Source organism: Haliotis rubra, unplaced genomic scaffold (assembly GCF_003918875.1).
Source record: "Haliotis rubra isolate DU_JTF1 unplaced genomic scaffold, ASM391887v1 Scf220, whole genome shotgun sequence".
In the NCBI taxonomy this organism is placed as follows: Eukaryota; Metazoa; Mollusca; class Gastropoda; order Lepetellida; family Haliotidae; genus Haliotis; species Haliotis rubra.
The window spans coordinates 1,176,811-1,195,308 of NW_025766226.1; the positions used below are offsets into that span (position 1 = coordinate 1,176,811).

Genomic DNA, 18,498 nt, shown 5'->3' on the forward strand with positions numbered 1-18,498 from the left:
TGGAGGGAGAGAGAGAGTAGGAGAGGAACAGTGACAAAAGAGAGAGAGATTTCTTATTTCAAACTGGCGCCACCTACAAACACCCCCACCCCACACCCCCCCCCCCGTTGTGTATTTCGATCATATCCTAATCTTTGTCATATTCACTCCACTCCACTTGAGGTGACCATCTACAATAAATCCAATAAATCAGCTGTTTGTTTAGCCCCTCACCCAGTAGTCCAGCTCTATGCAGGCGGTCTGTAAATATCCAAGTCTGGACCAGACAAACCAATGATTGATATCACGAGCGACATCTCCATGAAGTCAGGTATGATCACACGCAACCAACCAAATCACCGAGGTCAGAACAGTATACATGTTCAGGGACGTATTGAATCTCTTTACCAGACCCCCGGGGATATAGTAAATAGGAAACCCATGCAGCTACAGTCAAGAATGACTTGTCAAGCCTAGATGCCTTCTGTCTGAATTTGATAAAGGCTATGGGTTCCATATAACGTTACTTATATAATGATTTATTTTGTGGATATATATTTGCAAACGACATACGTATTTTTCTGATTGTTATATCGGTGTCGAATTCTAGCCGGAATACCTTTTTATCCATCTGAGTCCATATTCTCAAAGTGTTCTTCGATCTTGATTGTAGTCTGTTGTGGTATAAATTATAGTAGTGTTAAGGTAGACTGAACTATATATAAACATACACATACATATACATAAACCAAATCCAAAATGAATCCAAGAACAATGGTTTATTTTCAGGCAGTCTAGATTGGCCTAATCATTCTTCACACGAGACTCCTATCTAATATATTCTGGGAGACAGACTAGACTTCAGACTAGAGCCCTTTGAGCACATGGAACCAGTTTAGTTAGAGAACTGGGCCTAGATTTTCGAAGCTCTCTTAGTGCTAAGATATTCGTAAGTTAATGTTAATGTATGGCGATTACGACTATCTTCACCTAGACTTGCACAAGTCTCTAAGGTAATAATTAATAGTTGTAATGAAAACTTCTAAAAAACTATAAATAGCAGACTGGCGTCCTTAGATCTAGACTTGTCTCTTTAAAGGACAGAATTACTATACATCCATGGGCTTAGCGTTCAGTACACCTTGGAGCAAGGCTAGTCTTCACCCTACGCTAAAACATGTTTCTGATGCCGGGTGCCAGCTTATCGTCGTATGTCTTTAATGCCTTAGTTAAACCTGGCTATGGTCACTGAGAAAGGGTCATGATTGGCGGTAATCCTGGATTAGAACACACAACCAGGGATTCTGAACAAATAAACCAGCAAGTTATGGCGCCTTTGTCCAAAGAGTCATTTGTCCATCCTTATCTGGTGTATCATATCTCAGTTCTGCTGTCACGTCTTCATTCCATTTAATATGTCTAAAAACATCTTCTTCTGAAACTGCAGTAATCTAGATTTGCCACGTTTAGAGTCCTGCATGGATTGTATTGGATGTGTTTATTTCAGGGTCTGTATGACTGTCTATTTACCTGCCCCTGTAACGGAACAAACTCTGCTGTCAACTAAACTGTCTATTCTTCATCAATTCATTCAAGCCCACATGCGTGTGTGTACATCCATCCATCCATCAGTCCGTCCGTCCATCCATCCACCTATCCACCCCCACACACATCCATCCACCCACCCAACCATTCATCCAACCATCCATCCACACACACACACACATCCATCCACCCAACAATCCATCCATCAATCCACACACACACACATCCACACACACAACACACACACACACACACACACACACACACACACACACATCTATCCACCCAACCATCCATCCATCCATCCATCCACACACACACATCCATCCACCCACCTTCCCACCGAGTCAACCACTCATCAAGCCAATCAGCGTGTGTCTATCAACTCACCTTATCGATCCAGTCATGTAATTGGCCACAAATCACCCAGGGTACACCGTGTGTCATATTAAAGGGTGTTTTAGGTACGATAAGAATCATAAACGTTTATCTGACGCCATTGATCTACATGCCTCAGGGTGTCTGTCAACACCATGGCGTCATTTACACGTTCAGTATTTACCGGAGTGTGGTGTCTAGTCATTACACAGATACGTGACAGCTAGATATTCGCTGACTATTTAATGTCTTTACGATTTCATTCTAACCACACCCTCCACTGTCCCAATGGTAATGACCCATGGAGGGAGAACGTCGGCCTTCGAAATAAAGTCAACAATGTCAATTGACGTAACGCTAACGTTTAACACAGGCGACATCTATGTATCATAGTGAGTTTGGTTTTACGCCGCTTTTAGCAATATTCCAGCAATATCGCGGCGGGGACACCAGAAATGGTCTCCTACGTATCATAAACCTCTGCAAAACTCGTTGATGATATGTAGAGACATGATGTATGATTCGTAAAATTTGCCGGACACACGCTTTGGGGCGTATGTTTTAACTGAAATAGTTAATAAAGTATAACACTTTTTGTAAAACCTCAGTGTACGAAGATGTCCACCATTCGGTACGCTGTGGTGACCGATTGGTTTCAGCGTCCTCTCACCATCGGGTTCGATTTACTACATTGGTACAATGTGTAAAATCCAGTTTTCGTGTTCCCGTCGTGATTTTGTTATAGCTAGCTGCCGAAAAAACATACCCGCTCGCTCCCTCCCTCGCTCAACTTTCAAGCTCTCATGCTGTGATGTGACTGAATCGCTGTGTAAAGAGGCACCAGAGCAATAACTCATGATCACTATTGACACCATTTTGTTACACTCACCTGAGCATGATGCTCGGATGGTGATTTGTTATTGCGAATGCTAACACATGCAAGGTGTATGTTAGACTAACAACTAGTCTCTGAAATGAACATATTTTACTGAAAAAGTTCATGGTAAAAAAATATATATATATGAAAAAGGAGCCCTGAGACTTTCTTCATTTTCAGAAGCTGAGGATATAGACTTGCCACATTTTCAGACTTGCATGGGCTTTCTTGGATATATTTACTTCAGGGTCTGTGACGTGTGTGTATGTGTGTATGTGTGCGTGCTGGAGGGGCTATGGGTGTTTTCGCCCTTGTCCATGAATGAGTGAGTGAGGGTGGTTTTACGTCGCTTTTAGCTATATTCCAGCAGTATCACGGTGTTGGACACCAGAAATGGGCTTCACACATTGTACCCATGTGGGGAATCGAACCTGGGTCTTCGGCGTGACGAGCGAACGCTTTAACCACTAAGCTACCCCACCGCCCCCCCCTTGTCCATGAAAAAGGAAGTAGTTGTCAGGAGGTTCAAATGTCAAAGCGTTTCTCTCATTTTCGTACCCAAACCAAACGAAATAAAGAGCATACGCAACCTACAAGAAACTATTTACAGAAGTATTAAACACGATGGACAAAAGATAATAGTTTCGGGGAGTAAATATATTTCTGTTTTTGGAAATACCTTTACACAACGCTAAAACGTAAAACCTGGCTGTCGTAAATATACACTTGATAGGGATATCCAAATACCTCATTTATGTGACAACAGGCATCGACTAATTGCTGTTACATGTACATGCTTACAGTCTTCGCTTGCACCGAAGCTACATCGGTCATAATAGTTTTAAGGAATGTTTTAAACTTTTAAGCGCAGTGTATTGTTACATACTAAAGGTGATCTTCAAAGAGGGAAAACTGCTTTAAGCTGGTGAGACGTACGATTAGTTCAAAAGACATGTAATCTCGCTAGAAATACGTCCAGTTCACAGGAGACATATTTGGGTTTCGGTTACTTGAAAGTGAATCCCTGGATTATTTCTGGTCTCCTATCAAAGTTGTCTGATCCTACGTCTGCCACGCTTCTACTGATATGACGCTGCGGGCGGATTGAAATGCCACGACCCACGGGCACGTGGGATAAAAGGGGGGATAACTGGCACATGCATATAGTCACGACGCGGGCGATCGTTATGTATGTGGCCGATCTGGTTTATTTCATGTTTGTATAAACATTACGCTAGATACAATGATATACTCTCCCAAAAAAGAAACGCATATAGGGATTTCAACTTTATTTTAATGTTTATTTTGAAACATCTTGTAGGCTTTATGAGTCAATGAAATATAGCGAAATTGCACACTGGGAATGCAGACTTCTCCGTCTTTGGCACCAACTCGAGGAAAGTCAGTTTGAGTGTCACATGGAGACGTGTGGTGGCGCTGAAGTCAATACCTCGTGTGACCACCGTGGGCATCCAGAACTGCACGGCATCGCCTCGGCATCGAACGAATAAGTCTCAGAATCTCGTGTTGCCCAATCGCAGCCCACTCTGCCTGTAGTGCCTGTGCGGGTTGCTGAAGTGTCTGGGGCTGAGGGTTTCGGCGTCGCACCCGTCTGTCCAGGGCATCCCACAGATGTTCGATCGGGTTTAAGTCCGGTGATCTTGAGGGCCAGGGGAGCACATTGATGTTGTGGTTCTGGAGGAAGTCTCTAGTGTGACGTGCTGTGTGGGGCCTGGCATTGTCCTGTTGAAACAACTCCCTCTGGCGATCAATGATTGGAAGGAGGTGTGGGCGTAGGATTTCGTTACAGTACCGTTGAGCTGTCAAATCTGTCCACCTGGGGAACGCAAGCGTCGGCGAAACGTTCACGTCGACGTCTGTACACCCGCATTCTTCCATCGCGTCGTTCCAATAGAAATCGTGATTCATCACTGAACCAGATTCTACGCCAATTCGGTAGGTTCTAGGCCTGAACGTTGGTGCACCATTGAACTCGATGTCGACGATGTTGTTGTCGAAGCACAGGGCCAAAATAAGTCTTCTGGCACGTAAACCAACCTCTCTCAACCTGTTCCTGACGGTCTGTGCAGAAAGCCTCCTCAATCCGGGTATAAGTCGAGTGGTACTGGTCGCCGTAGCTGTTCGATGACGCAGGTGATGTACCCGGATGTAGCGATCCTGCGCCGCAGTGGTCGCTCAAGGTCGCCCACTACGAGGGGCATCTGCTACCGCATTCTGCCGGCGATATCTCCCCAAGAGCCGTAAAATGGTGCTTTGGTGAACATTCATGCGTCGGGCAACTGCACGTTGAGACTGGCCAGCTTCAAGCAAACCAATGGCGATATGACGGTTGGCTTCACTTAGACGTGGCATTTTGCGTTCGTCAACAATATAATTTCCAAATACAGTGAATAATCGACAGACAGCGATCAACCTTTTATACCCATCATTGAGACTATCTGATCCCCAACTTTCACGTGCATTGCATGTATTCTGTGACACTACACGCCGAAATTGAAAATCATGCTGTTAAATACGGGTATTTTACGGATGGTGCGTTTTGTTGTGATGTTTCAAAACATAAACACCATAGGACTCATAAACAGAGCAAAACCTTTTGTAAAATCAATCACGTTTTAATTAATTGCTACATGAAATTGCTATTTTCATGATGCGTTTCTATCTTGGGAGAGTATATATTTGTCACAGATTTACGTGGGAATATATTACGTGTGAGTCAACTTGTTCTGTTAAAGACTGTGAACTGTCACAGCATGTCACCGATTTCTCCTCTTAAACGTGAGTGAGTGAGTCATTTTGCTTTAACACCACTATGAATTTTCAGTCATCAAGGCCCTGGTTCGGTCAGCTTAATGTGTGAGCAAACGTGACCGAGCAAACCCCAAGTGATGCAGATCTAGAGTGAGTGAATGTAGCTTCACGCTTCCTTAGCTCTATTTCAGCAATATCAGGACGCCGTACACGAGAAATGGGTTTCACACATTGTACCCATCTGATGAATCAAACCTGGGTGTTCGGTGACGCGAGAACGCTTTAACCACTATGACAACCAACCGTCTCGCTGTTCTTGGACGTTTCACATGCCAACTTGGTGAAACCAAAGAACAGTGGTGATGACATATCTAGCATGTGATCATTGAACCGAGATTCGAACCCGTTTCGTTTCTGGTTCGCATATATACTTTTTGCACAGCGAATTATACGACTCGAACCTAAAAGTATATAAGTTGATTTTAAGAAAATTATTAGATATAAGTAATCATTTGTGGCACACTCCATTCAGCTGAGGTGGCTCAGGAATATCCAGTAAAGAAAATGTATATCCAGTCCATCCTGTCTGTCAATATTGCCGCATGGACGGTAGGAGAGTGGTAGCCTAGTGGTTAAAGCGTTTCGTCATTGCCGAGAGAACCCGTTTCGTTTCTGGTTCGAATCCCCACATGGGTCATTTGTGACACTCCACTGAAATATGTGTATTTTTTGCACTGAGGTGTACCTGTCCATCCTTCTGTCAATCACTCGTCACCGGGCATCAAACAATATTCATTCACTTACTGTCCAAAATTAAAACCTTCGAGTCCATTTACCGCCAATTTTTCATCCAACATGAGGACTCCTTTGGACCCCCGAGAAATCGGAAGCCATCATCTTGTCTGCTGATTGAAACAGACCTTGCTTTGTTCTTCGTTGTAGAGGTTAGAAGCCACCACTGATTTTACAGTTATGACGCATCAGGCTGAGAGTGGTGAACACAAGACATTGTTTCCAATAGTTCTCAAAATCTGCTGGATCTGCCTCAAAGCCACGTAAATTCTGACAAGGGTGCTGAACGTGACGCGTTTCTGATCAGCAGTCAGAAGAATGCCGAACATTTAGCATGCTCAGTTCATTAATCAGAAAGTTCTCAACTCTCCCATGAAAGCAGCGTGCGAAATAGCCTCTGGCCTGCTAACACGTGTCTAGTAAAATTTCAGTCGGGCCAGTAAATTAGACTGGCTAGTGAATTTTCATGGGGTTATTTTGTAAATATAACCCTCTCTCCGACTTGTTAAGATATAATACACTTTTAAATCATGCAAGATTATGGCCTGATAAAACTGTTCATTATATTAGCAGCTTAATGATGAAACCAATGTCTACATTCAAATTTCGGGCTAGTGAATTATTTTGTGGGCAAGGAACTTTCAGACAAGGCTAGCCCGACTGGCTAGCAATATTTAAATATTATTTCGGACACTGCATGAAAGACGCCTACAGTCTCGGCGACGTGAGTTGTGTAAATCGTCGATCATCCAGAATACTAGTATGTCGTTAATTGGCAATTTGTTAGTGGAGGGAGGCTCGTTGATCTCAGGTCACTGCGAGGTCATATGTATGCTCTCCTTCCCATGTTAAACTTTATTGCCCCAAAAACACAACAACAAACACCTATTGCTGGAATATTGCTAAAAGCGGCGTGAAACTAAAATCACTCACTCAAAACTTATCAGCTAACCTTAGCAACACCGGGCTTACTCACACAACCTAACCACCCGATCCCCATTTTGAGGATTCGAGGATCAAGATGCACTGGAACCTATGTGCCGCGGACCCCCTCCATATAATTATACATGCAGTCTAACACCGCTGTGTCGAAGTAGAGGTGACGTACACATTACTTCGTGTTATACGAGGTTCAACACAACCGCAAAATGGTGACTAAAGAAGGAATACGACGGGACCAAGCTTTTACTTCGAGAGAACCGGAAGTTCGACACATCAAAATTTGTATCTAATGTTCCGAGTAAAGCATTAAACACCCCCTTTCCAACCTCCACCCTATTTGAATCCATTAACTAAAGGTAACGGTTCCAGCAATGAACAGGGAATACTAGTATATTGAATACGCCCAAGGGGAAGATCGATACAAATTCAGGAATCCTATGGTATTCTTTCAAAGATTCTACGGTCTTTGTGCCATACACTAACCCAATCATCCAGACGCCTCTTTTCAATTAATTATAATCATTCGTATTTAAACAACGTCCATCCACCAGGAAGCTTTCCCAATTCAATGCACCATTTCTTTTACCAAATTAAGCAAACATTTCTCGGATCGACTTGTCTCTGTGGAATTGCCGATCCATACCCCTTTCCAAGCCAACCCTTTTCATTAAACCACGGCGATCTTTAACCACACCACCTGTGTTTATAGAACCGATACGAAAACATTGCCTTCTGATGAGATGTGTTAAATAATACAGGTTCTGGAAACTACTTCCCTAATGACTGTTGGTTCCAGATATTGACTCCCGATATGTATGGTCGAACTGTTCTTTTCAACGTCAGTGGGTCCTGTCAACGTGGCCTTCTGTTTTTGTGCGTCGATATCAGAGAATCATTTTGACAACAGGCGCCCATGCGTTTAATGCACAATTCGCAAATTAGACGCTTACATATTTAACAAATGGTTTACTAAATGCTGATTAATTATAGAATAGTTGCAAGTAATGTATAATTATCTAATCCAATTTTATGCTCTACTGAAGGCTAGATCCACGGCTCCGGGTTAATTATTGAACAAGAAATGTTCCAGAAATTATAGACAGAGAGAGTGTAAATACAATGTATCCAAAACTTGTTTAGCCAACACTCGCTCACGTATAAATAAATCAATACGTGTGTTTCGAGACTCACGTTTTATAGTGACTTATAGTGGTGCTAGAAATTCAAATATTTAACTAGTTACACTGAATAGTAGTTATTCAAAGCAATGATCCGCAGCAAAGATGTCTTGTCCAAGAGGAAAAGTGTAGTAGAGTTGAGGTTAAAGCATACACTCGTCACGCCGAAGGCCGCTTTCCATTTCAAATAAACAATATGTGAAGCCTTTTGTGGAGTGTTATGACCGTTACATGTCTAGAATAATGATAAAAGGACGCCAAAGTCACTCAGTCGAAAAAAAGAAAGACGTTATTTGTTGTTTTACGCCGCACCCAGCAATATTGATGCTATATATAACGGCAGTCTGTACCAAATCGGATCTGGACCAGTCATCCCAGTGATTGACATCATGAGCGTTGATCAACGCAATTGGGTGAGTGATTGAGTGAGTATGGTTTTACGGTGAACCGAACACGCTGCTTTTAGCAAAATTCCAGCAATACCCCGGCTGGGGGCACCGGAAATGTACCCATGAGGTGAACCGAACACGGGTCCTCAAATTGACCACTAGGCTAATTTGACCACCAGGTAACCACTAGGCTACCTTCAAGCTTAGAATTGATCCGTGTTAAGTCAGCGAGTTTGACCCCCGATTCCCGGATCGATGTTTGATCCTTATCTGGTACGTTTGACATGATTGTTCTGTAAAACTGTTGAACTGTTGACCAGGAGTACTTCTAAACTTTAACATTTAAGCAGGGATTCAATGATTTCATAGAAAAATAGAAGAAAAGAAACGACCAAATTCTTAGTTGACCACTTCTCTTTCCCGTGAATATCAAGGTTAGAATTGATCTTTAGTAACGTAAGAGGCGACTAGAGGGATCGGATGGTCAGGATCACTGACTTGGTTGACACATGTCATCGTATCCCAACTGCGTAGATGGATGCTCATGCTGTTGATCACTGGATTGTCTGGTCCAGATTCGATTATTTACAGACCGCCGCCATATAGCTGGAATATTGCTGAGTGCGGCGTAAAGTTAAACTCACTCACTCACTCAATATTGCTGAGAGTGGCGTTAAGCAACGAACAAACAAAAACCTAGTGTCACCTTTGGTATTTTGATTATTATGAATTTACCGAAATGGTCGTCACAACTACAGAATGAATGTGATTTATCACCGGTATGTAAAACCATCCCTACGATAACTGGATACCAACAAGTATCTCAAACAGAACTCAGAACAAGTGTTTCCTGAATTTCACCTGATGCTCGCCATAGAAGTCATGTGCAGGTGAGGAAAACATCGGATAAAACTGACACAGTTATCTCCCTTGAATTAACTATAACCTTTGATCACTGGATTTGATGTGGGTAAAATCAAGAAATTGTACTTGTCGCTGGTCTGGTCCAGACTTGATTATTTACAGACCGCCGCCATATAGCTGGAATATTGCTGAGTGCGGCGTAAAACTAAACTCACTCACTCCTATTGATGCAATAATAGACTTATCATCCCTTAGAGTGAGAGTCGATTTAATGCAACGTTGAATTAATTAATTCGAACGTTTTAATTTAATATTGTAATCTAAATACGTAATTCGTTTAAAATAGATTATATGGTAGCTTCCCTGAGGGCTGATAGTTAGTATTATTGAGAGAAAGGCATTATTTATTTTAGAGAAGTGTGGTGTGAAATAGTGCCTTTTAGTAGGAGTGCTTTGAAAATAGAAACTAAAATTAAATTTAAATTCCACCAACCTATCTACACAGTTTATTTCCTTGCTACCAGTGAAGATCTAGATTAGAATTGATCTTCAGCAACTCATGCTTGTCAGAGGCGACTAACGGGATCGGGTGGTCAGGCTCTCTAACTTGGTTGACACAATGTCATGTCTCGATGTTCATAATGTCAATGACTAGTTGCGACGTTAAACAACAAACCAGCACTTCAAGTTATTTCCTTGCCACACCGATGTTGTGTGTGTCGAGTCATCCATCTCACACCAAGCACAGCTGGATATCACGTTTATCACGGTATGCACGTTCATTTGTGATGTCATGGAACTTAATGAATCCACGCTGTGGGCGGGACGAAAATGAGAAAGCCCACGGACAACAACCAAGTCGGAAGGTAAGAGAGTACAGCTTGCCATCATTTGTATCACACATACATCAGAGACCATACATATCGGTATATGGTCTCTGCATACATACACAGACGCCACGAAAGCGGAAGGTCAGCAATTCCATCTCCTACCACATCATCCCAACCCCCAGGACAAACGCTGTCCATTGTCCAACTGCAGTAGACATTTAAACGTTTGCTTAAACCCGATTCGCATTAGTTTGTGAAATCACCACGTTTAAACTACGTTAAGTTTAATAGAGTCACAGTCACATGATCGCTCTAAAATCCCTCCAAACTGATGGTTTTCACTTGGCGACAAACGAAGCGGCCGTAAAATATCTAGATCCGCGCCTGGTTCCATGTCTCGTCAGCAAAAGATCCAGTTAGTTTTTGTTTTGTTTATTTTGTAAACTCATCAACATTCCATCTATATGGAGACAGCCTGTAAATATTCGAGTCTCGACTAGACAATCCGGTGACCGATATTGTGAACGTCGCTCCACACTGTGTTGGGATGGTGCCAAATCACCGATGCATTTGGAAGCGTTCCCACAACCCGCTAAACGTGATAGGGGACCTACCAGGATATCTGGTATGCTATTCTTTGACATATTCTCGGTTCTGAACCACTGATATTCTATTCCATTCAAACTTGAGCTTTCAGTGAAGCCCATTTCTTGTGTCCCCCGCTGTGATATTGCTGGAATATTGCTAAAAGCGGCGTAAAACTAAACTCACTCACGATTGCAGACTTCTGTGAAAAAGTTTGGACATCGTTCTTAACTTCAGCGTTACAATATATTCCTGATCACACTGAAACAAACGTCAAGCTGAAATTCCATATTTACAATAATACATAAACTTTATTCTAATGTACAATGGCATGGAAATAAAACGCTGGATAATAGAGCTGACTTCTGTAACTTGGCACAGGAACCTATATATTCGTAGGAATATCATTAAAAACATCAAATGCTTGATTATTACTCGACCTCACTAAAACTGAAAAATGAACATAGCCAAATAGGTTAATAAGTGAGTGAATAGTTTATTCCAAGCAAAATGTTCAATCTGTTTCTCGGCCAGACATTTAACTCAAGCCAGTGTAGTGAATGAATGTTGTTAGACGTCGCTTGAAATAGCATGTCAGCTATTTTACAGCGTGTCAACGTTGTGTTGGTGGAAATGATGTAGCTGTGCAGGTGTCAGATGTGTATCTCCTTTGAGCTGGTTGGTTGGTTGTTTAACGCCGCATTCAGCAATGTTTCAGCTATATGGCGGCGGTCTGTAAATAATGCAAGTCTGGACCAAAGGACAGTGCAGGGTGCGCACAACAGCATGAGCTGAAACTTTGTTAAATGACCATTGGGGTGAAAATGAAGTGTGCGCCCCTCCATTTTCTCAATACCACCCCCCTTTCTCAAAAGCGGTATCCGCCCCTGCCATTAGAGTCTGGACCAAGCGATCCATCAGCTTGGCATCGCTTTATAGCTAAGATACATAGCGTTCACTGACATGAATATCAGTGAACGCTATGTATCTTAGCTACAATCTACGCAAGTGGGATACAATGACATATGCCAACCAAGTCAGCGAGCCTGACCACCCGATCCTGTTATATTTCCTTTGGAAAACCCACAAGCACGTATGGTGGCTCATTCGGGCCATAGCTTTATCGGCACGAGAAGGCTGCTGAAAAATCACGATGAATTCCCGCGAACCTTCGGCGCGACCCAACGATAAAAAAAGTACTGGCAAGTCAAAGGGCCGCAGCTCTGACAGCTTACTGAGACGACTGGCAACCAAGAAAGTAACATGCTTTCTTTGTGGGTTGAGGCAGGAAGCCAACGGTTCATTATTATCATAATCTGCAATTTGCAATGATATGGACTTAAATGATGCCTTTAGATAATGGTTTGTGAAATTCTGTGTTTATAGTGAGTATGGTTTTACGCCGTTTTTAGCAATATTCCATCAATAACACCAGAAATGGGCTTCACATACTGTATCCATGTGGGGAATCCAACCCGGGTCTTTGGCGTGACGAGCGAACGCTTTAACCACTACGCTACCCACCGCCCCTGTGTTTATATGAAAATATAAAACCGATGGTCACTTTACGGAAATACGGAGTATGATTTTTTGAATGCTTGTTGAATCATTGTTGCATAATTCAATAAGAAACCTGCCAATAAATTTTGTGACAGAATTATAATAATTTTGTTGACTACGAAAAGCCATAAATACGTAAGAAAAAGAACATTTGTTTAATCAGATAAACGGATGTTCATGTCAAGTTGTCAGGTGGTGTAGCCCAGTGGGTGAAGCGTTTGCTCGTCACACATATGTCCTGAGTTCGATTCTGGTGATCCAAGCTGTGATTTTGCTGAAATATTGCAATACGGCGTAATACCGTACTCACCCACTCTCATCTGCTGATGTGATATTTTCACTAGTGACTGGATCAATATAATCGAAATATCGAGTGATTGACATCATGGGCATCAGTATACGAATTGGGACACGATGGCATGCAACAACTAATTCAGGCAGCCTGATCACAGGACCCAGTTGATCACCTGAAGAACAATTCTTACCCGCCCATATTTAATGAGATGTCAAGAACGAAGATAGTCACACTAACGATTCCATAGCACCGAGTTTAACAATGAAAGGGACTACTGGTTCATGATCAGACTGCAACTTGGTTCCATTCTGGTGTGATTTCAGCCATGCTGGCTGCAATTCGAACATGGCAGTGGAGTCTGAGCATGTTTCCGAGAAGGATCGTTTATGTTTGATTGGCGTAAATCCTGTTTGGCAGTTGAGCTGTAACTCTGAATTTTCGCGAACATAGGATTCAGATTTGTGTCTGTTTCTAGAAGGTCGAAATGACGTCAGTTCCGGATGAGGCGGAACCTCGGCCAAGAACTCTTCAAAATTTGGTACGTCTTTAGACTGGTTGTCTGGGGGCAGTACATACGTACAGTCGGAGGAGTGAGATTCGCTGCTACACTGGCAGCTTGGCCCCGGTTGGGTAAGTTCAACGTTTGCTAACCACATTTTCACACAGTCTTCTTTCGTGAGTTGTCGAACTTGCTTTGTGTCCTTGACCTTGGTACGTAACGAGCCTACACACACTGCTGTGGAGTTAGTTCCACCAGTCAGAGACTGAGATGATGTCCTCCCAGATAGTTTCTGAGCGTCCCTAAAAGTATTCGTACTTGCTGTACGAGTGTCGCTGTCATTCCAGTTGAATTCCTCGGGACTGACAGCTTTACTCCCGCGAGAAGAGTCCGGTTCTTTAACACCAGACTGCTTCCCAGACGTGACTAGAAAATGTGACACGGACGGTAACCGTAGTTGTAACCTCTGCCACATTGAGCTTTTATTAATTCTACTTTGCACTACATTCCTATTATCATCATTGGGAATACCACCACGAGTGGCAATAACTCCTGATGTCTCACTAGTTCCAACCAAACTAGTCCCGACGGTGTTAGTGTTACGACTATTGGAAGAACAGATATCCAGACTGACTTCACTTCTATTCCTTGCCCTTCTGTTTGTTCCTGACCTTCCCAAAAAGAATTTAGTTGCTCTCCGTGGTAGTCGTGACTGAATCTGAGTAGCAGGTGCTTGGGATGCATATCTGGACACTCGAGTTGGGTCATCAATAGAACAGGACTCCTGGGTTCCTGTCTTGTACGTTCCATAATCGGTAGCTGAATCACTAGCTCTTGGATCCACGGATGTTGTACGTCCAGATACACGTCCAAAACCCATGGCTATTTCACCACTTCGAGTTTCACTTTCATGAAATGGAATCCTATCTGTTACACTTCGACCTTCACCAACCATCCTTGAAGACGATCGACTTGGCTGGTCCTTTTCCATTTGCGTCCTTTTACTCCGATCTTTCCCATCAGAGGTGTTTAAATGGTTGTCAATATTGGAACTTATTGATGGTATTGGAGGTATGCCTTTAATGATGTTGTTGCTTTCTAGGATGGTCGCCTGGTCTGGCGTCTCCGACTGGATCAGTTGTATATTTGACGGTGGGATGATGAAGCCACAGCTCATGAATTTTAAAATCAGCGCACAGATGAAGAGCGCTAGCACAGTAACAATGACGATTAGTTTGGTAATATAGTCATACTCCTCTTCCGCTTTCACAAGCCACACTGCCACCATGATTATGTTTTCAACCAGGATGACAGTATAAAAAGACACATACTTACATTGCACTTTATGTAAATCCTTTTCTACGAGGTCAAAAATATTCAAGAAAGATAATCCAAGCCTCATCAGAACATCCTTCAGGACCAAGGACTCACTTTTCACAGCCTTGCAGCTCATATATCCAAATATCAGGATCAACATGTGGAGCGCAAGGAGTATCAACACAAAATATGGCGCTGCGAGATTCATGAGGACAATACATGCGACTCTGGCAGTAAGGGCAAGAATAGTTCCCACCAACAGCAGGAATATTCCACAATATCTCTTGGCGTTGCCAGTGGAGACGCCGCTGTCATCGTTCCAGGAACAGGAGTGTAGCTGGTCGCGGACACAGAACATAGTCAGACTGATAGAAGCCGATAGAAGAGCTACGGACAATGTTAACACTGGCACGACTTTGATACTCATTGTAGAAAACATTAAACATCCATGAAGCGCTAGAAAAGGCAGGGTCTGGATGGCAACGTGAGTCAGTCTTAGACTCGTCATTTCGAACCAGTCCCTTTTGTCATACAGAAAGACAAGCTTCCCGAACCTCCAGGCGAGGCCGAACTGGCACAGATGAAGTACAAAACACAGAAGCTTCCCGAAATATTTGTCCGAGAAGTCCATTGACGTTCTGACCATCATGGCTGAAGACGTGTTGATGAGGACGAAGGAGAGCAGGACTAGGACGATGTAAGTGATGAAGAAGGCCATATGGTCAAGGAGCTCGGTGGTCAGGTAGGATATCAACAGCGTCTCCAGGTACATGGTAATGATGCTTGTTGTGAGTAAAGGGTTCACCATCTTGATATCCGAATATCTCATATGCTATGGCATTATGCTGTTTGGGCTTCCGTTGTCAACCTTGGCGTTTCTGGCTTCGGATTCAGGTACACGGCAATGGTGCATGGTGACTCAACATTATGAGATATATCCTTTGTCTACTTTTACATGTTGTTTCTGAACGGATTTCCTTCGTGGAGTATCAGCCGGGGAAGACAAATATTCTCACATGCTTACACTTCTGATCTATCCGTGTGCATAACTCCATCCAATAGGCCTTCGATCTGCAGTCGAATATAGTTGCCCGTCGCGATCAAACAACGCTCTCCTTTGACTCATCCTCTGTGTAGTGTTCACCTGTCTTCTACTCCCAAACCGCTACCTGCAACATTGAAAACAACTTTTGTTGAGTAAACACGCAGACATGCCGTTTTCTTGCCAGTGAGTGTGACCCACACCTTTTTCTAGTCTGTAATCTTGATAGCAAACACCGAATGTATTGCTTGAAGTCGTTGCATAATAGGACCGTTAATTGTTTTTGCCGAAAGCCAATGCACTCTTTCGCTGTGAGACTTTTAACTACACTACATTTTTCTCTCGAAATAGTCGTATTATAGGAATGTTTTCTCTTAGCGCACCGCCTACTTTCAAAGCGGGACGCTATGGCTAGACGTACCTGACTTTCAACTAGACCATTAACAACAGACAGTCACATGTACATCGACAGTTACTTGTACAACTTCACTCTATACACCTATGTACAAGCACTTTATACCTACACCACTGTCCACCGTATTTCTTTATACATAAGAAGATTTAACATTAAGATAGATATCAGATTTGAGTGCCCGCCACGGGTATTATATTACATCCGGGCTTTCATGTGCCAAGCATGAATTTGCCACCCTAGAGTTAAGGTGAGAGGTCAACTCGATCTATTGCGGAAAGGTCATATTACCCATTAAAACACGAACCAATGCAAGACTCATCGCAATTGGGCGTTTACCTGAAATCCTTACCTTTTGCTGACAATAAAAACGAAATAAAGCCTTTCCGATTACTAACGTTGCATGCGAACATTAATTAACAGCATGTCTGTCACGGAATGTATTTCGGCGTCAGGAAATGGAAACCGCGTGTTCGGAATGATGGAGGAGAGCGAGTTTAGGTCACAGGTATAATTTATTATACCTATATATAGGTTTATGTTATAATTTATGTAATCGAAGAAGTAACTTTACATGTGAAAAAAAGAGGGAGCGGCTGTTTGCGTTAACGGTGCGGATATTTGATCGAGATGTTTTGAAATACGAAATAGATATGCAGAGAAGATATCTTCAGAGAATGGTTGTGTAGAAAAAAGTTAATCCCGTACAAGTAAAAAAATGAAATTGTATGGGTTTAACGTGTCGAGCTTCCAAAGAGGTGAGAATATTTCGCTCATATGACGACGTGCATGCGTGTGTATGTGTATGTGCGCCTGCTTGTACTAGCCCAGACTGAAGCTGTATTTTTAGTGCTAGCCCACTGAGATACCATGCCGCAGTGAAGCAGAAATACCCCACTAGCTTCCAAAGAATACTGTTTGTTATTAACATAATCTAATAAGCACTTCTATATTTTGGGAAATGTGAAAACCTTATAATAATGCTCATTTCAAACCAAAATAATTACTTCTTTATGTATGTGCATTATGTTAGCGGTTGTCTGGTCCAGACTCGATTGTTTACAGTCCGCAGTGATACAACTGGAATGTAGTTGTGTGAGAAGGCGTTAAACAACGAACAACAACAACTAAAATAATGTTTAAAAATATATTTTTAATTAAAAATAACGTCCGTAAGGTTTAGAAACCATACTTGATATCATGTAGGGAGAAAATGGCTTTATCATCTGGTCTCCTCTGTTCGTATTTATTCTTACAAAATTCATTAACCTCTTTACACAGAAGGCGACGAAGATACAGTTTTATGAAACATCCGCTTCTAATCCAACGAATATTTGCCACATTTCGTACAATGGTAACTCAATCAGGACACATACGTGACAAAAACAAACAATATATTATAGTCACATGGTTAAACACACGTACCCGATCTGATACACCCTGTCCAGGGTTCCTCTGTAAACCATTCGGGGTAGATCAATACCCTTGTTTCTCGAGGGACATGATTATACGGGTATGAACTTGGTGTCGCTACCCGTCTAACACTGCCTCGTTTACACACGGCTTTAACCGTGGTTTATCAATCTGCAATGAGAATGCCATTCATACACTCCTGCGGTATATATATGACAGAAAAAGGCTGAACCTGATTACAGCGTTCTGCCCGCATTTACCACTCAGACACGGAACAATTTATTTGCTAATCCTTTTGATACAAGGGAAGAGAACAACTTGATAAATACAATTTTAACAATGAGGTTAATAATTAAAGTTCAGCGGTTATCTTGTTTTCTGATCGAACTAAATTAAAAAGGGTGTTGAAAAACTATTACAATCGGTTGCCCTATATTAAAGGACGTATAACCTGGCATGTGAGGAGTATAAATGGAGATATAAGAGGTGTGTATTAAGACATATTACGCTATAATTACTACAGGATTAGTATTCGTGTGAGGGTAATATACTCACAGATATTTCTGTTCTGGGCTATCGCTAAGATTTCAATACAGGTCAGATGTCCCGCGCTCTTTATCAGATATGTCTCGGCTTTGATATTAATGTCCCTTTAAGGATGTCAATAAATGAGATCCGAATTGCATTTTTATACGTAGAACCGTATAACACTTCCGTGACCAGTTTTAATCAGTTTCAGGTTATAAGGCGGTTTAAAGTGTTAACGCTGATTCTTAAAGCTTCCAAAGAGTGGCAGACACGTGGAGAACATTTCTAAATTTTCCATCCA

General features: G+C 42.3%; 1 protein-coding gene across 1 annotated transcript; it reads right to left on the reverse strand.

Annotated features, from left to right (window-relative positions):
- Positions 1–13,114: 13,114 nt before the first annotated feature.
- LOC124277369 lies at positions 13,115–15,610 on the reverse strand. The gene has a single exon (XM_046713038.1). The coding sequence runs from the start codon at positions 15,608–15,610 to the stop codon at positions 13,214–13,216; it is 2,397 nt and encodes a 798-aa protein (XP_046568994.1). The 3' UTR covers positions 13,115–13,213.
- Between the last annotated feature and the right edge of the window lie 2,888 nt (positions 15,611–18,498).

Bases quoted from the DNA above. Each gene is read 5' to 3' on its own strand.
- LOC124277369 (XM_046713038.1), bottom strand. From the start codon at position 15,610: ATGGTGAACCCTTTACTCACAACAAGCATCATTACCATGTACCTGGAG.